This window comes from Panicum virgatum, chromosome 5N (genome assembly GCF_016808335.1).
Source record: "Panicum virgatum strain AP13 chromosome 5N, P.virgatum_v5, whole genome shotgun sequence".
Lineage (NCBI taxonomy): Eukaryota > Viridiplantae > Streptophyta > Magnoliopsida > Poales > Poaceae > Panicum > Panicum virgatum.
In genome coordinates, this window is record NC_053149.1 from 7535096 (window position 1) to 7556886 (window position 21791).

General features: G+C 47.5%; 2 protein-coding genes across 6 annotated transcripts; both read left to right on the forward strand.

Moving 5' to 3' along the window:
* Positions 1–4021: 4021 nt before the first annotated feature.
* LOC120676730 (putative pentatricopeptide repeat-containing protein At5g59900) lies at positions 4022–8488 on the forward strand. 4 transcript variants are annotated; one of them, XM_039958056.1, is made up of 5 exons: positions 4022–7000; positions 7496–7664; positions 7775–7951; positions 8048–8174; positions 8260–8488. In XM_039958056.1, exon 1 carries the CDS (start codon positions 4121–4123, stop codon positions 6845–6847), a length of 2727 nt encoding a protein of 908 aa, XP_039813990.1. In that variant the 5' UTR covers positions 4022–4120; the 3' UTR covers positions 6848–7000; positions 7496–7664; positions 7775–7951; positions 8048–8174; positions 8260–8488. The 4 variants fall into 4 exon arrangements, with proteins under 4 accessions (XP_039813990.1, XP_039813991.1, XP_039813989.1 ...); XM_039958057.1 differs by having other exon boundaries at positions 8048–8114; XM_039958055.1 differs by having other exon boundaries at positions 8048–8374.
* Positions 8489–9819: 1331 nt separating this feature from the next.
* LOC120676732 (histone H2B.3-like) lies at positions 9820–20707 on the forward strand. Of its 2 annotated transcripts, none has more exons than XM_039958059.1 (2): positions 9820–9964; positions 20112–20707. In XM_039958059.1, exons 1-2 carry the CDS (start codon positions 9917–9919, stop codon positions 20523–20525), a joined length of 462 nt encoding a protein of 153 aa, XP_039813993.1. In that variant the 5' UTR covers positions 9820–9916; the 3' UTR covers positions 20526–20707. The 2 variants fall into 2 exon arrangements, with proteins under 2 accessions (XP_039813993.1, XP_039813994.1); XM_039958060.1 differs by having other exon boundaries at positions 9829–9928; positions 20076–20707.
* The last annotated feature ends 1084 nt before the right edge of the window (positions 20708–21791 follow it).

Here is a 21791-nt window from a genome sequence, read left to right on the forward strand (position 1 = left end):
ATTTAAACTCAAATACTATAGTGCAAGGTCTCTAAATCAAATCGAAATAAAGATTATGCAAAGGAGACACGATTTGTTTTACCGAATTTTGGATTCATCCCGTGCACCCATATGTGACTCCTACTCTCCGTTGAGGAAATTTATTGCGACCGCAAGGTTAAGCTATCTCCTCCTTCCACTATATGACCATGCGCTCTCGTGGCACACAATCACTGTTGCAACAAATTTACCACTGATCACCACAATCTTGGGAGGTAGCCGGCGACGCCTAACCGTTTAGCAGCCAATGCTCCAAGAGTAACAAATGTTTCAATCGAGTTGGCCGACGCAACCACAAGTGCTCAAAGCTAGGGTTGTTTCTCTCCTGCTTAAATGGCTCTCAAGAAATGGATTCATTCAACCAACTCAAGGATTCAACTATAATCAAGCAACTCTCACAAAAGAGATGTTGGGGAGGATTCTCCAAATGCTCACAAGGCTCTCAAAAGTATTCTGAATGTAATGGCATCAGCACCCATGAATGTGTGAAGTCATGGGGTATAAATACCCCCTCTCACAAAACTAGCCGTTGCCCCTGTCAGTACCAGACCGGTCAGACCGGTCCCCCAAACAGGTCAGACCGGTCGGTTTGAATAAACTAGCCATTAGAGTTTCCCCGGCCTAGACCGGTCAGACTGGCCCCTTGGACCGATCAGACCGGCCCCTTGGACCGATCAGACCGGCCCCTCACTGATTTCTGCACTGCGAGGCCAGTCTCAGTGAGAGTTTCATGGGCACAGTTACTAAGATTGAAAACTAGATAACTATGTCAGATGAGCTTACATCCCATGAAACTCTAGTCTTCTCTCTTCTAGACACATCAGCAAAATTGATGATATTTAATGCTATGAAACCCTCCATAAAACTCCCATTGAGACTGGCCTTAGCTTTCTCTCCGGCTAATCTCGTTTGAGACTTGATGGGGGTAAAAGTAACGGGTACCCCCGAACCACTGTTAAGCGATAAATACCCAATAAGACTATGACCAGCGTGGTTTAAGGTGAGTGTGGCCGGTCCACCGAAGGCCGACCCCGCTTGTCCGATCCCTGAGGGACCATCCCCCTTGGGTAGACCCCCGCGGGGAGATTTCCGCCTCGCCCGACCCTCACGGGGAAACTTTCGCCTCGCCAGACCCCCAACGGGAAAATATCATTCCGACCCGCGCAGAGGAGGGAGGAGCGGGCCCACACGATGGCTTGACTATACCGCAAGCACGAAGACCATCATTAGTCAAGAGAAGGCCCGCGTGGGCTGACATGACTACTCGCCCACGCCGTAGCACGAGCCCGAGCAGTCGCGACAGTACTCCGATGCGACAATGCCTCACCGATGAGACGCTACACGCCTTCTCTCCCCGAAGTCTGCTCTAAGGACGGGAAGACCGCCCTTGGGGACAGAGGAGAGGACGCCCCTCCCTGCCAATGTCAGCACCACTGGCGAAGCGATCACCAACATGTGTCCCTGCGACGGGAGAACAACTGCAGCACGCCACGACTTCTCCCACCCGTCATGATCACCAGGGGCAGAAGTTAGGGGAAGAAGATTGCCACCGAAGGCATAAACGACTAGGGGCCGTACCCAGGCTGTCCGGCCGAGAAGGGAGAGGGTCAAAATGCATCCGACTCCCACAATCCTTTTCTTTTTACTTTTCCATCCCTTTTTATCTGACCCCCCGGTTCTCCCTGAGCTATAAAGGGACAAGGGGTACCCCATGCACAGGGACTGGACCAATCGACCGCTCAATTCACACACACACACACACACATACATACGCACTCTCATCCCACCAGAGACTTGGAAGACCCGTTCCCTCTCTCGCCCGTTTGTAACCTCTACTGCAAATTTTGAATGCAAGAGCACGAGTGCTCGAACTAGACGTAGGGACATTCCGCCCGAACCAGTATAAACCCTCGTGTCAGATCCTTGCATTACCATCCGAAGTAAGTGACGCGCATACAAATTTACTAGCCGGTGATACGGAACACCGACAGGACTGATATGAGCACTTTTGGTATTTGTCTAAACCCACCGATGTTGCATCTCTCTTGATAGTACGGCATACATATACTCAAGTGCACAAATAAAATATACAATCATCACTTGAGCTTCATATTATGATCATGCCGATTTTTCTTCGATCAATACCGTGAGGGCATCAACATCTTCAATTCTTTGAGCATACCCGCTTTGAGCTAGTAACTTTGAATCTTCAATTGCATAGGAATGAAATCCATCATTGATTCACAAGTCATCTTCTTAAATCAAATAATAACACTCCTCAACATAGAGCTCTCCATGACTCTAGGATCTCCGGTATTTGACCCATATCTTTTTCCTTGCTCCTCCCAAGCCGTCGCTTGCGTAGTCTCTTGAAACACGCCTCTCGGTCTTCTACTTTTATCCTAGCTGTCCACTTTGAACTCACATTGATTTATATCATGCATGAAATATTCTTTATCAATTTGAATTCTCAATTCAATCTTATATGCAAGCTTTCCAATTTGAGACTTTATATTTGCATAAACTCATGTCTCATTTACTTTTGCCTTGGTTGCTTCTTTTGTTAACAATATTTATCACAGATGACAAGTTCTCCACATTTGAGACTATGCACAAGCATATCATATCTCATTCACAAAAAACTTTACTTGCAATTTGAATCCTATTATAAATCGAACAAGCCTTAGCAAATATTAGAGTCTTCATATCAACAATGAATACTTTGCTCTATCTTTTCCTTTCTTATTTTGCTTGTCATTTTGAATCCCATTATAAATGAACAAGCCTTAGCAAATATTAGAGCATTCATATCAACCATAAATACTTTGCTCTATCTTTTCTTTTCTTATTTTGCTTGTCACGTATATATAATGCCAATGGGATAAACACACTTACTTGCAATACATAAGCTATCTTATTTAATATTAATTTCTAAATTGAATTCCTGCTCATAATCTCATGCAAACAAGTTAGTCCTTTAATCGTGTTGTCAATCAATACTACAAAACCCACTAGGGGCCTAGATGCTTTCAAAAAATGTTATCTTGATGTGCAACTACGGTTCATCTAGTGTGAAATCCTCATTCCAAAATAAGTTTTACAACCTATAGCTAATACTAGCTTGATGCTACTCTACGAGAGAAAGTAAGGCACACAAATTGCAAGTAAAAGTTGCGGAAACGTAAAAAAGGGATGAGAGGAAGCGAACTCTTTACGCGAGGATATATCCCATAGTGTTGGTAGGCACTAAGCACCCCTAGTCCACGTTGTTGAAGCACTCACTAAGAGTATCGCTTCTCGGCCATCAAGTCTATTCCGTGGAATCCTTAACTTGTCATAAAGAATAGGCCACCAAGGCTCGTGCTAAGTTCCCGGTCACACTGATCTCGCTTTCCACGAAGGACGGGATTTCCATGTCCTCCGCACAAAACCGTCGTCACTGCTCCACACAAAGCCAAAGGGTTGAAAACTTGCCGGTGAGCACTAAAACTCCAAAGAGTCGGCGCACCAAGATACAGCTTAGGGTTCACTCAAGAATCATGCACAAGACTCGGCACCTTGCTCTCTCAATGTAATTCAAATTCTTCTTCTCTTAATGAAATACGTGCTGTCGCGAAAAAAATAAAGATATTTATGTCACCTGAACTTTGTTCCATCATACCTAACAGTTCAACTACAAGTTTGATGACCGGCAACAATGTTGATTGCAAATATGCAATTAGATAGTTTTAGCTGCATGATTATTTGTAGATGTTGTTGGATTTCAAATTGCATTGACAAAACACTTTTCAGGGTAAATATGAAACTAGACCAATGGCGAAAATTCGAATGTCCTTTACTTGTTCGATTTCAAATCACATTGACAGGCCAAATTCATATAAGTGGTTCACTCATTCGAAAATTCAAACTTCCTGGTCGCCCTTTTGTGATTTCGCGAACAAGCACTAGTAATCACGCTAGCGGAACGGCCACTCGGGAATCGGGATCCACTCCATTTCTCCAGCGACGACCCATTTGCCGCTCCCACCCCGACACACCCGCCGGCCGGCGCGACCTCCGGCGATCCCCCTCGCCGCCCCAGATGCCGCCTCCGCCACGGCGACACCCCGCCGGCCACACTAACGCCGGGCCCACCACCTCTGAATCAGGTATGGTCAAGCTCCTAGCTGACATCCTCCACCATACCGCGCCATCCACCTGGCCGTCCGCCCTCGCCGCGCCGCTGCTCCGCAGCCGCCTCGCCCCGGCGCATGTCTCTTCCCTCCTCCTCCTCCCGGCCTCCCTCAGCCGGCCCGATCTCTCCCGCCGCTTCCTCCTGCTGCTGCCGCCCGAGCTCGTCTCCCCGGTCTCCCTCTCCCTCCTCGCCCTCTCCTTCCTCTCCTCCTCGCCCTCCCCCTCATCGTCTGCATCATCCCCGCACGCCGCCTCCCTCCTCCTCTCCCTCGCGACATCCACTCCGTCCGCGTCGTCCTCATTTTCGTCACTCTCACATGCTAATTCACTCGCCACCTTCCGACCTGGCGCCGCCACCGCCGCCACAACGCTTCTCGCCTCCTCATACCTCCGACTCCGCCGCGCCCGCGACGCCGCTGCCATCCTACGCCTATCCCTGTCGTCCGGCATTGCTATGAAGCAGTATACCACTTCTCAGATATTGTTCTCTCTCATCAAGATCCGGCAGTTTGCTCTTGCCCGTGAGTTGTTCGATGAAATGCTTGGGACAGGTGTTCGCGTGGACGAGTACATTTACACGGCTGGGATTCGAGCTTATTGCGAGACAAATAATTTGGATGGCGCAAGGGGTCTATTGGCAAGGATGGAAAGCAAGGGCATCAATGGCAGTGCTGTGCCATACAATGTGCTGATGTATGGTTTCTGCAAAAACAATCGTGTTCATGAGGCAGTGGAGGTGAAGAATGACATGATGGAGAGAGGAGTTACGACCGATGAAGTTACACACCGGACTCTAGTGTATGGGTTTTGTCGGACTGATGAACTTGAAATGGCAGTGAAAAGGACTGATGACATGCTTAGGCTGGGGTTTGTGCCATCAGAGGCCAGTTGCTCAATTATGCTTGATGGGCTACGGAAGAGAGGGCGTGTCGAGGAGGCCTTCAGGTTAGCTTGTCACTTGGGTGAGTTGGGCATGGTACCAAACCTGTTTGCTAGTAATGCATTGATGAATAAACTGTGCAAGGATGGAAGATTTAGTGAGGCAGAAAGGCTATTCAAAGGGATGGAAAACAGGGGTCTTCAGCCAAATGAGGTGACCTATGCTATATTGATACATTCCCTGTGCAAGAGGGGAATGATGGATGATGCACTTGACATGCTTGATAGGATGAGGGAGAAGGTAATCAGAGTGACAGCTTACCCATACAACTCTTTAATTAATGGTTACTGCCAATGTGCTGATTTTGACAAGGCATGGCGGTTTCTGAGAGAGATGGTTGAGAAGGGATTAACACCGAATGCAGCATCATATTCCCCCCTTATAGCTGGTTTATGCCGGAAAGGGGATTCAGCCAGTGCAGTGGAGCTTCACAAGGAGATGGACAGGAATGGTGTTTCAGGGAATATTTATACACTTACAGCACTTATCAATTGTTTCTGCAAGGACGGAAATATGGATGAAGCTGCTAGATTGTTTGATAAGATGATTGACTGCTCCATAGTACCAAATGAAGTGACTTTTAATGTCATGATAGAAGGGTATTGCCGTGCAGGCAATGTAAGGAAGGCATTTGAGTTATATGATCAAATGGTGGATAGGGGCCTAACACCTGATAATTACACTTACAGGTCAATGATTAGTGTACTTTGTTTGACGCTAGGTGCCTCGAAAGCAAAGGAATTCGTTGATGATCTAGAAAACAACTGTGCCATGCTAAATAGTTTTAGCCTAACAGCACTTTTGCATGGATTGTGCAAAGAAGGAAGATTAACTGAAACATACCATGTTTGGAACATGATGGGAGCGCAAGGGGTCAAGCTTGATCTTACCAGTTTCACTGTAATTATATATGCAGCTCTGAAACAGCATGACAATGAAAAAGTAAGCATGTTGATTAGGGAAATGGAAGGAAAAGGTCTGAAGCCCGACATTGTGTTCCATACATGCATGATTGATGCGCATTCAAAGGAAGGAAATATTGCTCAAGCTTTAAACTACTGGGATAAGATGATAGCTGATGGGTGTCCTCCAAATGTTGTCATGTATACGGTTTTAATAAATAATCTCTGCAGGTCTGGGCTTTTGAGCAGCGCAGAGATCCTTTGTAAAGAAATGTTAGCTGGACGCTTTCTTCCTAATAGTTTTACTTATAATTGCTTTCTTGATTATCTGGCAACCGAAGGAGAGCTGGAAAAGGCTAAAGTTCTACATGCAGCCATGCTTGAAGGCTGTTTGGCTAACACAGTGACATTTAACACATTGATCAAAGGGTTCTGTAAGGTTGGGAAGATCCAAGAGGCAATTGACCTTATGCAGAAGATCATTGAAAGCGGTTTCTTTCCTGATTGCATCAGCTATTCTACAATAATAAATGAACTCTGTAAGATGGGTGACACAAATAAAGCATATGGGCTCTGGAATGAGATGTTGTACAAGGGATTGAAGCCTGATATTGTGGCTTACAATATTTTGATACGCTGGTGCAGTATTCATGGTGAATTTGATAAAGGTTTAGGAGTTTATATTGATATGTTTAAGAATGGGGTGCAACCAAACTGGGATACATATAGAGCTCTTTTCACAGGAGCTTCTTTGACGATCAGGAAAGGAAAAACTTTACTGCTGACCACCTGATGTTAAGGCAATGTTTTTCATGTTCTCATCTACTAGAATTGGCTGATTTGAGTCTGGGTTGCCAGATGCAAAATCAATGAGTCGCTGAACTCTTGCTTCTTATAGAAGTGCTCAATACATGCATGTGCATATTGACGTTTTCTGATCTTTCAGGTAAGACATCTGAGATCATTACTTTTCCATCAATTTGGCGCTTTGCAAGTTCTTTTGCTTAAACTTGTACTTCTGTTACAATTGGGTACACATGTTTAATTTGACAATATTGTTAGTGCTGGTTCCTTATAATAATAGGTGGTTTGGCCGTTAGGATATTGTATTTTGCTGTTTCTTTTCAGCCAGCTTTTGACACCTGTCTTATTTAAACAGAGCTGAGTTTTGTTGTTGTTTTCCTCCCATTTTCACAGTAGGTAATTGGCCTGCTTAGCCAAATTAAGCTGATTAGGATAAGCTTTATCTTAATAAAATCTTTGTTGATGTCTGTAAGGATGAAATCAAGGTCCGTGTTCAAACATTTACTTAGATACTCAAGTTGGGATTTATATAATCAACACATTTTCAATGAAATTTAAGATACATTTTGGTCAACATGGTGCCACTTCATTTTTTCGAAGGAAACATGGTGTCACTTCATGCCATTTAACATTGCAGGAGCGATCCGGCTTGCTTGAGGCCCTGAGCATATTAGAGGGAAACCTGGTGCTTGGAATCTTGAGTGATTGATGCTTCAACAAGATATTGCCATAGGATAATTTATCCCAGGATATGCTGTTTCTCATCTAAGCTCAACAACCACAACCATGGCTTCAGTACTTGCATGGTATATCACTGCATCCTATGCATTTTTTTCCTGTCAGCACAACATAGCCATTAAAACAAGCCAATTTATTGTCTGTTGGGTGAAAGAAAACTGAGCGTTTATTGTAACAGGACTACGCTGTTCGTTGAATGGCACATCTTGTTCCATCCAACATTGAACTTGCCAATTTCCACACATTCTCGCAGTTACTTGTACAGCTGCTGAACTTCCATGTCCCTGGTGTATTTGTTTCTTCACTGGAAAGCAACTTTCTTGTTTCCTGGGACTGTAAACTTGCTACATCACAGGTGACATTTATAGCACCATTTTGTTTACATCAGTTACTTTCACCTTCAATATGTTTCCCAATCTGATCAACCAATTTCCCTGCTGCATGATTTCAGGAATTCTGTTTGGTGATATTTGGGGACTCTACTACTTTATGGTTTGCGTTCCATTCATCAGTTCAAGGTGGAGGCTCCAGCAGATCTCTTCATTATCTGAACAACTACCATTCTGCAACATTGTACTGTATGCTTCAACCCATAGAGCCACCAAACGAGCCAGTAGTTTTCGTGGTAAAATAGGCTATAATATAAATTAATTTTCTTTTCAGGAACAATGTTTCAGCGACCAGTTCAAAGACACTTGCAATATACTCTTTGGTACATGGAATGAGGTGCTATTGACAACACTGGCTATGATGATCGCCATTGTCTGATCGTTCTGTTTGTGTTACTCTCTTGCCCCTGCTTTTCCGATCATCACAGATTGACAGATATACCTCCTTTGCCCTTACGCTCCGTTTGGATGTAGGTATTGGAGACCTGAATTTGGAATTGGCATTGACTGTACCCAATATCAGCTGTTTGGATGCATTAGGAATTGGCATTGGAATTTACCTCCAATACCAAGCGGTATTCAGCTTACCGCTGAACCCCTTCCCCTAATTCAGACCCCCGACCCTCTGCATTCGCGTGCATTCGATTTTCCCGACCTCTCCCTCTACCTCGACGCCGCTCGCCTCTGCTTCCACTGCCGCTTCACCATCGCGCCGCTCGCCTCTGCTCCCCCGGCCCCTTCGCCGCCGCGCGCGCTCCCATCTACTCCCACCCACCCCTTCGCTGCCATGCCGCTCGCCTGTGCTCCACCCGCCCCTTCGCCGCCGCACCGCTCGCCTGTGCTCCACCCGCCCCTTCACCGCCGCGCCGCTTGCCTCTGCTCGCCCCGTTCCTTCGCCGCCACGTTCCCCTCCCTCCCTTCGCCGGCGGGCCAAGCTACCCGTCAGCTCCATGGGCGGCGGATCTGGACGGCGGTCCCCTCCTCCTCCTACTTGTCTTCCTCGCGGCCGGCGCCCCTACTCTTCCTCACGGCCGGCGCCCTTCCTCTCCTTCCTTCTGTCTGGCGCGCCTCCTCCTCTTTCCTGCGCCCCGTGGAGGCGGGCTGCACGGTGAGCTCCGGCCCCGGAGGGCGGGCCACGCGGTTGAGCTCCGACCAGGCGGCGGCGCGGTGAGCTCCACCCAGGAGGCGGGGCGGCGCGGTGAGAGAGGAGAAGAAGATGGTCTAGTTCCCAAAGCTAAGGTATGAACATCCAAACATGAATTGGAATCTGTTACCTCTCTGGATTCCATCTAATAACTTTATCTACATCCAAACAATTGATTTGGTATTGTAGCCCATTACCAATACTACTCTGCTTTGGCATTGAACCCAATTCAATGCCAAGCCTTCTAATATCTACATCCAAACGGAGCCTTAGCTGCATTTCCTCGTCATTTTCACTGTTGCAGCGTTTTGCATCTTGAATGTGGAAATGTGGGCCCGGACGGATTACAGACCAGAGGGCCCAAATGTGAAATGTGGGCATCACTGACTCGTGGGCCCAAGGGCATGCCATGCTGTAGTCACCGGCGGCCGGAGCCCTCGGACCCACCCCAAAACCAACCGTCCGGCCCGCCCGCTCTGACCTCTACGCGCCCAAACCCAGTTTCCCTCCGTCTTCTCCCGCCCACAACACTCTAACCACGTCAGCAATCCGCGTCAAAACCCATCCCCCGCCGTCCACTGCGACAGCCCACGACGCATCCGGCCCCTCCACATCAGCGATCCGCGGCACCAGCCCCTCCACCAATCATTGCCCGCCGCTCCGTTTCTATATATGCACGGCACCCCTCCCCTCCTCTCGTTCACAGCCATCAAAATTCCCCATCCCCAAATCGACCGAGCGAATCCCTCCCGGCCTCTCGCCACCGCGAACCCAAGCAGCCGCATCGATGGCCCCCAAGGCGGAGAAGAAGCCGGCGGCGAAGAAGCCCGCGGAGGAGGAGCCCGCGACGGAGAAGGCGGAGAAGGCCCCGGCGGGGAAGAAGCCCAAGGCCGAGAAGCGGCTGCCCGCGGGCAAGTCCGCCGGCAAGGAGGGCGGCGAGAGCAAGAAGGGGAGGAAGAAGGGGAAGAAGTCGGTGGAGACCTACAAGATCTACATCTTCAAGGTGCTGAAGCAGGTGCACCCCGACATCGGCATCTCCTCTAAGGCCATGTCCATCATGAACTCCTTCATCAACGACATATTCGAGAAGCTCGCCGGCGAGGCCGCCAAGCTCGCGCGCTACAACAAGAAGCCCACCATCACCTCCCGCGAGATCCAGACCTCGGTCCGCCTCGTCCTCCCCGGCGAGCTCGCGAAGCACGCCGTCTCCGAGGGCACCAAGGCCGTCACCAAGTTCACCTCATCTTAGGTTGGTGGTAGGAGTAGTCGAGTGGTGTTGGTAGATTTGGCTCATTTTATCCTGTAGGGCTGGTGCTTGTAGTTTATGAAACTAGAAATGGATGGATGCTGATCTCTATGTAGTTAATTTCGTAATGAATTATTGTAATGCTTTTGGAACACTTGGGAGTGTTCATGGTGCTTGCTCTACATGTGATTTCTGTCAGGATTGGAGGTTCTTAGTGTGTTGGGTGACAATAAGCGCTCTGGCAACGAACTGATAATTATATGCCCAAAGTTATATGCTAATTTCTGGATCAAGTGTGTTGTATCTTACAGACTGCATCGGAATGTGAAACATTGTGCTAACAAAATTGGAATTGCGTTTTTTAGGCCATTTGATACACATTTGCCTGTGTGGATCGAATCCCAGGCACAGTAAATTTAGGCATTACACAGGAAACTTAGGATGCGTAAGGGCCTATGATTCTATGGCAGGCATGGGCTATATGTTCTGCAATTTTGGAGCTTCAGTTCTGATATCAATAGTAAATTACCTGTTATTTTACAAGTTTTTTATGCTGTTTGCCTGTTTCAGTGTTCAGAGAGACATAATTGTAGTGAAGATATGCTACAAGAATATCTTGTTTGCTTCTGTTATCTCCAGATCATGTTCTGCAGTGCCAGCATGTTTGTTGGCTACTGTTCTGAATTTCAACTGCATGGAGGCTTCTCTTTCTGTTTACGTCTCCCATTGGCCATTACTGGCACTATGCTTAGGAGCTGGCAAGCCAACCTTCAGATTTGATCTTCATTGTTGTTTCATTCTGCAGAGATGTCTTCCCTTACAACTGATGAGCTAACTGGTATTAATTTGATTTGTATCTCAGGCCCATTCATAGCACTTTTACACTTCATTTGGGGTGTGAATTGGAGCATGATGAGCAAGCCCAATGACTCGATCCGAATTCACATGTATTTTAGTGCAATTTTTGTGTTCTTCGTTAACATTGCCAGATTGTTGGTTTGAAGTTGGGATGTTGCCTACTATGTTTGTCTTATTGATGAAATTTCTATAGTAATTTTGCTCCCTTTTTTTTTCAACATGAAAATTAAGTGGTTGCTTGGAATGTGGGGTCATTCAAGCTGAAAAGTTGTCTGCTTAGATTTATTTGTTGGATCCAGTAGTGCAATTGTGCATTGGTCATTCAAGGATCATGGCCCACTACTTATTTTGTTTCTGTTCTGAATGTTGCTTCATGGGGTCTGAAATATGAATCCTGCGCAGGTTTTATAGGGGTCACCTTTTAATTGTACATCTTGTTCAAAATAACTCGTAAAACTCCTGAGTTTTATCTGTGTGGTACACAAAATGTTCTCTATATCTACTTGCATGCATCTGAAGTTAACAGTTGTAGATTTGTTAATAAAGAAATGATAGGATATGACTCGTTCTTATCAAATATTATTGCCGGAGGAGCCATTCTGACAACTGTTAACTGTATACTTTATAAGTTAACACATTTACTAAATGCCTGCTGTACAGGCATTTATCTGATGTAACCAGATGCAGGTCGCATCCTTAAAAAAATGTTGGTTGTTAAAAAAAGAATGATCAGCTGAAGGGTCTTATAAATGGTACCTTGCCCTTTTCAGCTATATTTCACTATTTATGCAAATCACTGCGGAATTGTTTCTACTCTATGTTCTCATGAGATCAGACAAACTTGAGGTACAAATATTTGATAATTGATATCATGCATCTCAATGGTTGCATCCTGCATTGGCTTCTGTTCGCTAAGTTATTTCTTCTCTACTCTGCTTTTCTAGATCTTTGACGGATGTCTGTGTTCATCCACATTTTCGCCTCAGCTATCTCCCATATTCTATCTAGAAGAGTATCCTCTGAAAACTTTTGCAGATAACAGTTTACATGGTAGTAGTAGCTGGGTGGTGTTGGTAGTCGTGATAACACTATTAGTATTTTGAATGGTAATGGTGCTTGTTTATTATATTCATTTCTGTTCTATAGTTTTCTTTAGTTTATTGTAATGTGGACTGTTACATGACAGTTATGGAAATGCAGGTGTTGACGTGTTGTGGTTGATAGTTGCATTTCTTTGGGTAATTCTGTAGTGCTTTGCAATGTCAATTTTCTGGAGGAACATTGGTTCTTGAATGCTTGATGGGTTGTGTGTCTTTTTGTATTGATCGTTCATAACTCTCAGTACAGATTTCCTTGATGATATGTAATGAGTTGCTCGACGATGGTTTTACTCCACATAGCAGCATCACTACGTCTGTCTTTGAATTGAATGGTTTCATACAGTTTTAGCTGAATTTGTGCTCAATCTATCTTTCAACTACTGTACCGCACTAGGATCTAGGACAGCAGTTTGATAGAACATAATGATTGCTCTGTTGTTACTAGCGTACTTGCAGGTAAGCATAAGTTATAGAGTTCTTTCAGATGGGAGTATAATTTCTAATTTCAATTTTCGTAATCAGCACTCGTGAGTACTGCTAAAACATGTTAATTCAAACGCATTGGCCACAAGCCGGTAAGATTTACTGATTACTGGTGCACGCCGTTCGCCACCGCCGGTGAGGTGGAGCTCCTCCCAAGGCAGCAGAGATGCTGCTTTCTGCTCGGCGAGAACGTCCGGCAAGCCCGGTAGACAAGGCTGGTGACTTGACGCTGGAGAAGTGCCTCCGGGGATTTGATAGCAAGTGCTGCTGCAATCTGCTATGGGATGTGCGAGATGGTGGATGGGATGAAGCCATGAAGTCCGGTCGGGGTGGATGGCGAAGGCGGGGGCGGCGGCCGTCCGCGTAAGTGTATCAGAGACCAGAGGATGAGCCGGCGAGGAGAGACGGGAGAGAGAGAAAGACCCAAGCCGGGTATTTTGCAAAATTCCAATCTGACTCGGGTTCTTTTGAAAATACTCGGATCATGATTATTAACCGCGATTCAAAAAGGTGGTTATATGAAAATATCCCATAGTTCTAAATAGCAGCCCAAGAGGTTTAGTGGTTAGACTCTAAAAACAACCAAGAGCGGGCTAAATGAGGCAATAGTGGCTAAATTACACATGAATTCAAATAGTTGCATCTTGCCTCAAATAGCTATAGCGGGCTATATGGGAGATTTGAACCTTGAAATATCCGGATCCATTTTTTAAATAAAAGGCAGGAGCGCTATCGGACCATATAGAGAGAAAAATACAGTTCTGTAACATCCAGAAAATTTACTAAAATAAATCATGCGCTAAAATTTTGCTTTGTCGTTGAGCTCGAGATCTCTCCTTGAAACCCTAACCCCAGTTTTTCCGGGAACTTCCCTGTTCCGCCAGATCTTTCGATTCCCCAAAGACCCGACACCCGTATCCAGCACCCTGTTTCCCCTCGACCCGCGCGCCCGGGCGCCACGCGTGGCCGACCGCGGCCGCGATCGGCGCCGACGCGCCCGCCCCTCTTTCTCTTTCTCTCTTTATTTCTCTCCCCTCCTTTTTCCTTTTTCTTTTCTTTTCTTTTTCCCATTTTCTTTTCCTTTCCCTCTCCTTCCCTTTCCCTCTCTCCTCCTACCCCGCGCACTCGGCCTCCTCCCTCTCTGCTCCCGTGCGCCGCCCGGCCTGCCCTGCCCCGCTCCCCCTCGCGCGCGCGCGCGCAGCAGCTGCTCGGCGCACCAGCCCGAGCGCCGCGCCGCTCGCCACCGCCCCGCTCCCTATCCCGCGCTCCGGGCTCCCCTCCGCAGGCACCCGCGCGCACGGCGAGCCGACCGCGCCCGCCACGCCACGGCCGCCTGGCCGCACCAGTACGCGCCGTGCCCCCCGGTCCGCGCAGCGCCCCGCTGTCCGGCCCCGCTCGCACCTGCCCACGACGCGTCCCGTCGACGGCCGAGGCCCTGACCCGCACGCGCGTGCCGTCGCCCCGGCGCACAGCGCCGGCGACCGTGGTACAGTGCCGCCTGCGGTGGTCTCCGCTTCGCGTCACCTCGCCTTCCCACTGGCGCCATTGACGAAGCACAGCGCCGCTGGCCGAGCCGTCGCATCGCCGTACGCGCCACCCCGTTGACGGCCGCACAGAGCCTCGCCGCCCACGCCATTAAACCCGCCTGCAAGCTTGCCGCCGGCCAGCACCCCGCCACCGCCTTGGCCGTCTATAAAAGAGCCCGCAGAGCCCCTCCCGAGCACCACACCCGCCACCTCGAACCGCGCCGCCACCCCACGCCCTCTCTCCGCAACCCTGCACCGCCGCCGCCGCTCACACACCCCCGCCGTTGCTGGCCACCGTGGCCGGGCCGCCACGCCCCACCCCGGCACAAGGTGAGGCCGGGAATCAACCCCGCGAAGCCCCCTCCTCCTTTCCCCTCTACCCCGGGCCGCCGCCGAGGCGCAGAGCGCCCGAATCGGTCGCCGCCGGCGCCGCTCGGCCCCTCCCCTGTTCTCCCATGGAGAGAGGAGGAAGAAAGGGCCATTTAGCCCAAAACCCCCTCCCTTTCCCTTGATTCAGAAAAGAACCCCCTCACTCCTTGTTATTTTTGCAAAAGAAACCCTGTCCTTTATCTTATTTTAAAATCAGACCCCCACCTCATGAAAACATTTATAAATAAGTCCCTGACCTTTTTAGACTGACCCAAGAAGTTTCTAAAATATAAACCAAGCCCCTGCTTACTTAGTCTTAATTACAATTAGGTCCCTGGACCCCTGTTTAGGCCCTGAACACTCCTTTGACCTATCATTTCATGCGCCAAATGACCCCGGATTAACCTAAAATTTTACCACGCCTCTCTTAACTCAGTTTTGGCCATACCATTCAGAAACCATCCAAAAATAATACTCTATGCTCTATATTTCATGTGTTTCCGAACCGAGCTCGACGACAAATCTTTACTTTTCTGTATATTGATTGTGTGCTTGTTTGCGTGCACTATAGACCACGGAGTGACTGAAGGAGAGCCCGTCAATGAGCCATACTGTGAGCAGGAGAACGAGGACCAGTTCCGCGACCCCGAGCCCGAAGGACAGGACTTCCCCGAAGGCTTTGAAGACGGCAAGTTCAATCCCATCCTTTGATGCATGTTTCTGCCCTAGTTTTTGTAAATACAACCCAATGGCCTGCTTTATAAAACTGCATAAGTTTTGCTTGCATGAAAACATGGTTGGATAGCCACACCCTTGATTTGTGATGACCATTCCTTGACTACCTAGATTAATGTCTGATTTTACTTGGACATTAATCAATATTAGAACGCTTAGGACTTTACTCGTAATATGACTTATTTTATAAAGGAAATGTGTGTGTGTGGGAAGGGATAAAATGTGGATTTTCGAAAGATGAGTATGGACGGGATGGACGGCATTTCTGTGTGAATTGCCGATTGGTGTGCTTATGCCTGTGTGGCAGGGCAAAGAAGGGAGATATCCATCTTGTCGTGTCTAAGGACCGAGTTGGTGTGTCATCTCACCTAACTCCATTATCGTGCAAACCACTCGACCGTTGAATGGGCAACGGCGTAGCATAAATCCCACTAGTTGGTGTGGTAGCCATCAGGAGAGCTGAGAGCAACGGGTAACTAAGGAAAAGGGATAAGCCCCGAGTGACTTATGCCCGGTTATACCTAAGTGAACGGTCAATGACCCCTTGGTGCATCCCGTGATGGCTAGTCAGGCTTAGCTATGGTGGGTAATGGCTATGTTGGGATCTACACCGACACGACGGTGTTTGAGTTGTGGTATCCTACTTGTGGGTAAAGTTGCACACCTCTGCAGAGTTAAGAATCTATTCGAATAGTCCGTGCCCACGGTATTGGGCGAGTTACGGTGTGGTCACATAACTAGTGTTTCCTTGGGATGGGCTGGTGTGAGTTGTTTTGGAATTATGTCCGGCAGTTGTGCCGTGTGCTACGACGGACGGGGAGTCCGGTAGCAGTTTTAAAACCTGAACTCTGTGTTACTACAAAAACTGTTTTCAAAAAAAGGTTTTCTGTTAAATGAACCCCTGCATAAAATATCGTTTTTCTGCAAATTAAACCGTAACCTATTCCTTGATTTACCTATGCATATTATTCTGTTATAAGCCCCTCCGTGGGTGTGGTTGGACTTGCTGAGTACGTTTGTACTCACCCCACTCTTACTTTTTACAGAGGAAGACCCAGACTTCGTACCAGACGACGTCGAGTAGGGTTATCGTTCTATACTCAACCTTCCCTGTGGAACCGGCCCTGTTGAGATGCCTCCGCTGTCGCAGTACTCAGAACCCGTGGTAGACCCCATGTGGTTTGCGGTCTGGTGTTATGTCGTAGCTTGGTTAATTATTATCATTATCTGTATCGAGTGTCCTCCAAGATTTGTACGGTTTTGAACCATCTGATGTAATAAATGTGGCATCAGCCTCCTGGGACTGGTGTTTTGTATCACATTTAAGTTCTCTCTTATGAGGGGACGCTTCAAGTTCTTCCAATAGTTATGGTTACATTACATAATAACTAAACAACTCGAAACTCTTAAAAGAAAGATACATTAAGAAACTAACACAGGAGATTCAGGAGCTAAAAACTGCTAGTGCCAAGAGGAAGCGTTCTATAAAGGGCGTACCCAGTGCCGTAGGCTTCCAGCACTGTGCGGGGTCTGGGGAAGGGTTGTTTTTAAGCTCCAAGCCTTACCCACACAAATGTGCAGAGGCTGGGGCTCGAACCCGGGACCTTCCGGTTACAGACGGTAGGCTCTACCGCTGCACCAGGCCCGCCCTTGAGAGGAAGCGTTCTATGCAAAAAAAAAAGAGAGGCCCACTTTGCTAATTTGTCATTATTTGGCTTATGTAGGCGGATATCTGAATATGTCTGATATGGTGTTACGAGATCTGCATAGTAATGATAGGAATTCACAAGTTAACACATTGTGAAACCGTACAATATATTGCATTGTCACATATTCAAAGTTTCTTTTTACATAATAAGGAATGATGTTGAGGGATATATTTTTTGCAAAGTATTTTGGTTATTATTGGTTTTGATTATTCCAGATCGAAGCCTCTTGTGACTTCTTTATGTTTCCGGCTGAACCAGGAAAGTCATTTTGTCAACTGTGCCTCCTGGTTGGTTGGCAGATTGAGATGGTTGTTAGCATGGTGTTTGGCGTCCCAGGCCATGCATATCGATCATCAAGAATTCGAGAGCCACCACGCTAGCTCAAATGTCGTAGAGCTGCTGGAGGCTCGGGCTCCCCATTTCCCCAATGGCAGAGCACACGTTCAGGAATACTGCATGAGCATGACTAACCAAAGGAGATTTCTGATGTCAGGGAAGGGAGGGCTCAATGGTAAATGAATTCTATTTTGGTGGTCCAGCTGAAATGTGATATACGTAGATGATAGTCTTATTTGGTATGGACACATTGACCAAGGCAAAAAACTTTCTTATCAATTCTACTTACCACATCATTATTTATCCAATAAAAAGAAGCGATCTTTAATGTTTAAACCTCATGAAAATAAACGGCATACATCCGGTTGCGTCCTTTTCCGAGACAAAAATTTACTTCTACATATTTAAAGGGTGAACTCAAATAAGACTATCAATTTTGAAAGTTTCAGATTTTAAAATAAAATTATTATCTACGAATGGAGAGAGTAAAAAAACTATAGCATGCCTTCGAATATGATTAGTGGACTGAAAAAGGAAAAAAAACTAGGCGATGCTTTCGACTTCTTTGAGAGCTTGAGTTGTAATTTAGGCGGGTTACATTTTATATAACAATTTTTTGTTAACATAATAGCAGGAGTTCTGACTTTCAATTAAGAGAGTAAGAAAAGAGATTTAACAAGTACAATCATCGCAGCTTCACCAACTGTGAAACAGAAAAGAGAATGGACACTAAAAATAGCGAAAGCACAGGAGCAATTTCAGTGCCCCTTCTCCCCAAAACTAAAACTGTACTTACTAAACGCTGTTCTGTACTGCACAAGATCCTCTTTTATTCTCTCTGCCACTTGCTGCATCGATTGGAGCTTGTTTTAAAAAATGCGCCGATTTCTCTTTTTCCACAAATTCCACATGATGTATATCACCAAGTGGTTGAAATCGTGACGCTGATTCTTGTGCACCATCTTTGCCTTTGACTATGACCAATCACTTTTGCAAACGTAATCTCCAGGATTGGTCTGTTGGGGGAGGGCCAAGCGCTCCCAAGACAGGACCTGGTGCCAAACTGCCTAGGCAAAAGGGCAAAATAAGCATAGGTGCTGGCTGGTTTCCAAAGGCCCATTCCAGAGAACACATTGGGTTTGATGTGGCCAGCCTCGACGTGCGAGGTTGTCGGCCGTTAGGATTTTATTTTGGATGAGAATCCAGGCGAACACTTTGCACTTGTTTTCAGTCCTCGCAAACTAGATAATATCTGTCTTGAAGCTCCGAAAGGATCCAATAAATTGAGCCCAATAAGTTGACCGCGCCAATAAATGCATCTGGTGTCCATTTCTAGGTGATTGAGTCCTCTGAGCTCTGAATATAGGTGCACTTTTTGAATTCGAATCCAAAACGAGACCAATTCCTCAAGCTGGTCGGCAGTTGCTATTTTATTTTGTAGCGCACTGATCCAAGAGTTGTTTGTCAGCTCTTGTGCTACCGTTTTGTTTTTTCTTTGTACTAAATCAAAAAGTTGTGGTGCCAGGTTTCGAGGAGCCTCTCCATCTAGCCAGACATGGTGCCAGAATCTCGCCATCTTTCCGTTGCCAATAGTAACTGTGATGCATGAGATTTCAAGGCCAGACCAAAGTTTGTTGTAAGTATGCCATTCTTGCCATAACCAGTGCAAACGAAGAGCTCTACCAAATTTGTCAAGGTCCAAAACTCCTAGGCCACCCAAGTCCGGGAAAGATTGAAGTACGTGGTGGAGATTAATACTTTCACACCAGATTGGGTGAATGGAGCTTTTTTTTTTCTCAAAATTTGTGATGAGGCCGGTTACGTTAGAAAGACTAATGGCTACGGCAGTTGCTGGCTACAAGTAGTGGTGGACCCTACAGCTATTTATTGCATAGTAGAGAGACCAACCAGTAGTAGCCGTCGCAACAGCTCTTCGCTCGCTCGAGCGGGCGTTTCGCTAGACGTCCGCCCACTCTCTCTCCTATTTCTCTCTCTGCCACATATAATTTAGCCAGTTTCTCAATCTCACATTCTTATAATACTTGCTATTACCAAATAATTTCAAAATGTCTTTGACTGCTTCGAGGTTGTTTTGATTCGGGTTGATGAAGGTTGCCGCATCATCAGCATACTTATAGAACAATACACACCGACAGCTGGGACCCGTGTGCGAATTGATTGCTCCGCCGACGCGGGTTCCAGTTCTACGCTGCTATCCCGTTCAACGCGCCAGCGCAGGCAAATTTCCCGCTCCCGTTCCTATGACCAGTGGGACCACTCGCAACGCGTCACGCCAGCTCGCGATCTGCCCTCGTTTTCGGCACGTCAGCGATCCGCGTCGGAAGCGCATCGCAGCCGTCAATCTCACGAAGCATCAACGGCCGGCGCCGCTAGGAGGTAGCGATCCGCGGCACCTGCCCCTCCACCAATCAGCGCTCGCCTCTCTCCTTCTATAAAGTCATCGCCCCCATCTCCTCTTCTCCCCACAACAACCTGTGACGTCGCAGCCTCCTCTTCTCCCCCACCGAACCGAATCCCAGCCGCAGAAACCCCCCGAGCAGCAGCCGCATCGATGGCCCCCAAGGCGGAGAAGAAGCCGGCGGCGAAGAAGCCCGCGGAGGAGGAGCCCGCGACGGAGAAGGCGGAGAAGGCCCCGGCGGGGAAGAAGCCCAAGGCCGAGAAGCGGCTGCCCGCGGGCAAGTCCGCCGGCAAGGAGGGCGGCGAGGGCAAGAGGGGGAGGAAGAAGGGGAAGAAGTCGGTGGAGACCTACAAGATCTACATCTTCAAGGTGCTGAAGCAGGTGCACCCCGACATCGGCATCTCCTCCAAGGCCATGTCCATCATGAACTCCTTCATCAACGACATCTTCGAGAAGCTCGCCGGCGAGGCCGCCAAGCTGGCGCGCTACAACAAGAAGCCCACCATCACCTCGCGCGAGATCCAGACCTCGGTGCGCCTCGTCCTCCCCGGCGAGCTCGCCAAGCACGCCGTCTCCGAGGGCACCAAGGCCGTCACCAAGTTCACCTCGTCCTAGATGCTAGGGTTTCCTTCTGCTCGTGTGAAGGGTTGCTCCTTGTAGCGATTCCTGGTCACTGGCTTTGCCTAGTGCGGATGGTGTAGTTACGTGCTGTGGTTCCTGAAGTTGTTTCTGTATGAAGTGGAATAGTTATGTTATCTGATGGATTGTCAAATTTGGGTGTGCATGTTTAACTCTTGTTCAATTCGCATCAGCTATCGATTGTATCTCTTGGACTATCCCTAGGTCGATTGGATGCTCCAGGAGTCGAGCTTGATAAGACTGCGGTTACGTTTTTAACTTCTGACATGTTTGTCGCACTGGAGCATTTTCGGATCGGTTTCTGTATTTTTTGTAAGTTTATCCTCGGATGATGTTGAAAGGATTCCATCCTGGTGCTCAATCTGCTTTTGATTTTTAGGGGGCGGCCATCAGGATTTGGACGCGGAATCTTGGCGGCCCAAGGCCTACGATCTTGGTTCTGTGAATTTGGGAGACGGAACGGAAGGTTCGCTGGTGAAATGTTTGGCGGCACCAGAATTTGGATACATAATTGGAGAACCAAGTTTCAAGCAGTTTGGTCTCTTTAATAATGCACTTGCAGGCTATTTGGCGTCGGCTTCAAAATTTGGGAGATGGAGGCGGGCTCGTGAAATGTTTGGCGGGATTTGTGTTTGGAATTGTGAAAACCCCAGTCTGTTTTGGCGCCGCTTGAAAATATCAGTGAAGCAACCCCGTCTTGTACGGAGGGTGGCGTAAACTTGATTTTGCACGATCCGTGCCTGAGGTTAACGCGCGTCCTCGAATTCTCGATCCCCAACACCCAATTCCCTTCGCCGCCATCATCTCCGATTGCCGCCACCTCTGCTCTAGCTCCCCTCACCTTCGCAGCTGCGTCCTGCTCGTGCTCGGCACCGCCTCTGTCTCGGCCTCCCCGCTACGTCCATGGTGAGCTGCTTCATCACATCTTCACTTTTTGAATGCAGTGCGTGAGCAGACAGTAAGTGGATGAGTAATACTAGCAATAGTGATATAGCTCTATGACATTTTAAAATTTCGAAAAAGCATCATAACTAAAAATTAAGAAGAATGTCGACATTATAAGTCCTAGCTTCCCAAAATGCCCTGTCCACTCTTCTTGGCTTTATAACACATACATTTCACATGCCTGACCAAAAGAGGATTAGATATAAACAAATATCTGCAAAATAAAATGTAGACTGAACTATTTGATCTACTCATATGGTTGTTTCACAACACATTGATTGATGGCTCTGTTGTTTC

Excerpts from the sequence above, each read along its gene's own strand:
- LOC120676730 (XM_039958056.1), top strand. The coding sequence starts at position 4,121 with ATGCCGCCTCCGCCACGGCGACACCCCGCCGGCCACACTAACGCCGGG.
- LOC120676732 (XM_039958059.1), top strand. The coding sequence starts at position 9,917 with ATGGCCCCCAAGGCGGAGAAGAAGCCGGCGGCGAAGAAGCCCGCGGAG. Across the intron at positions 9,965-20,111 it reads CGGCGAAGAAGCCCGCGGAG|GAGGAGCCCGCGACGGAGAA; the intron begins GAGGAGCCCGCG and ends AAGCCCGCGGAG.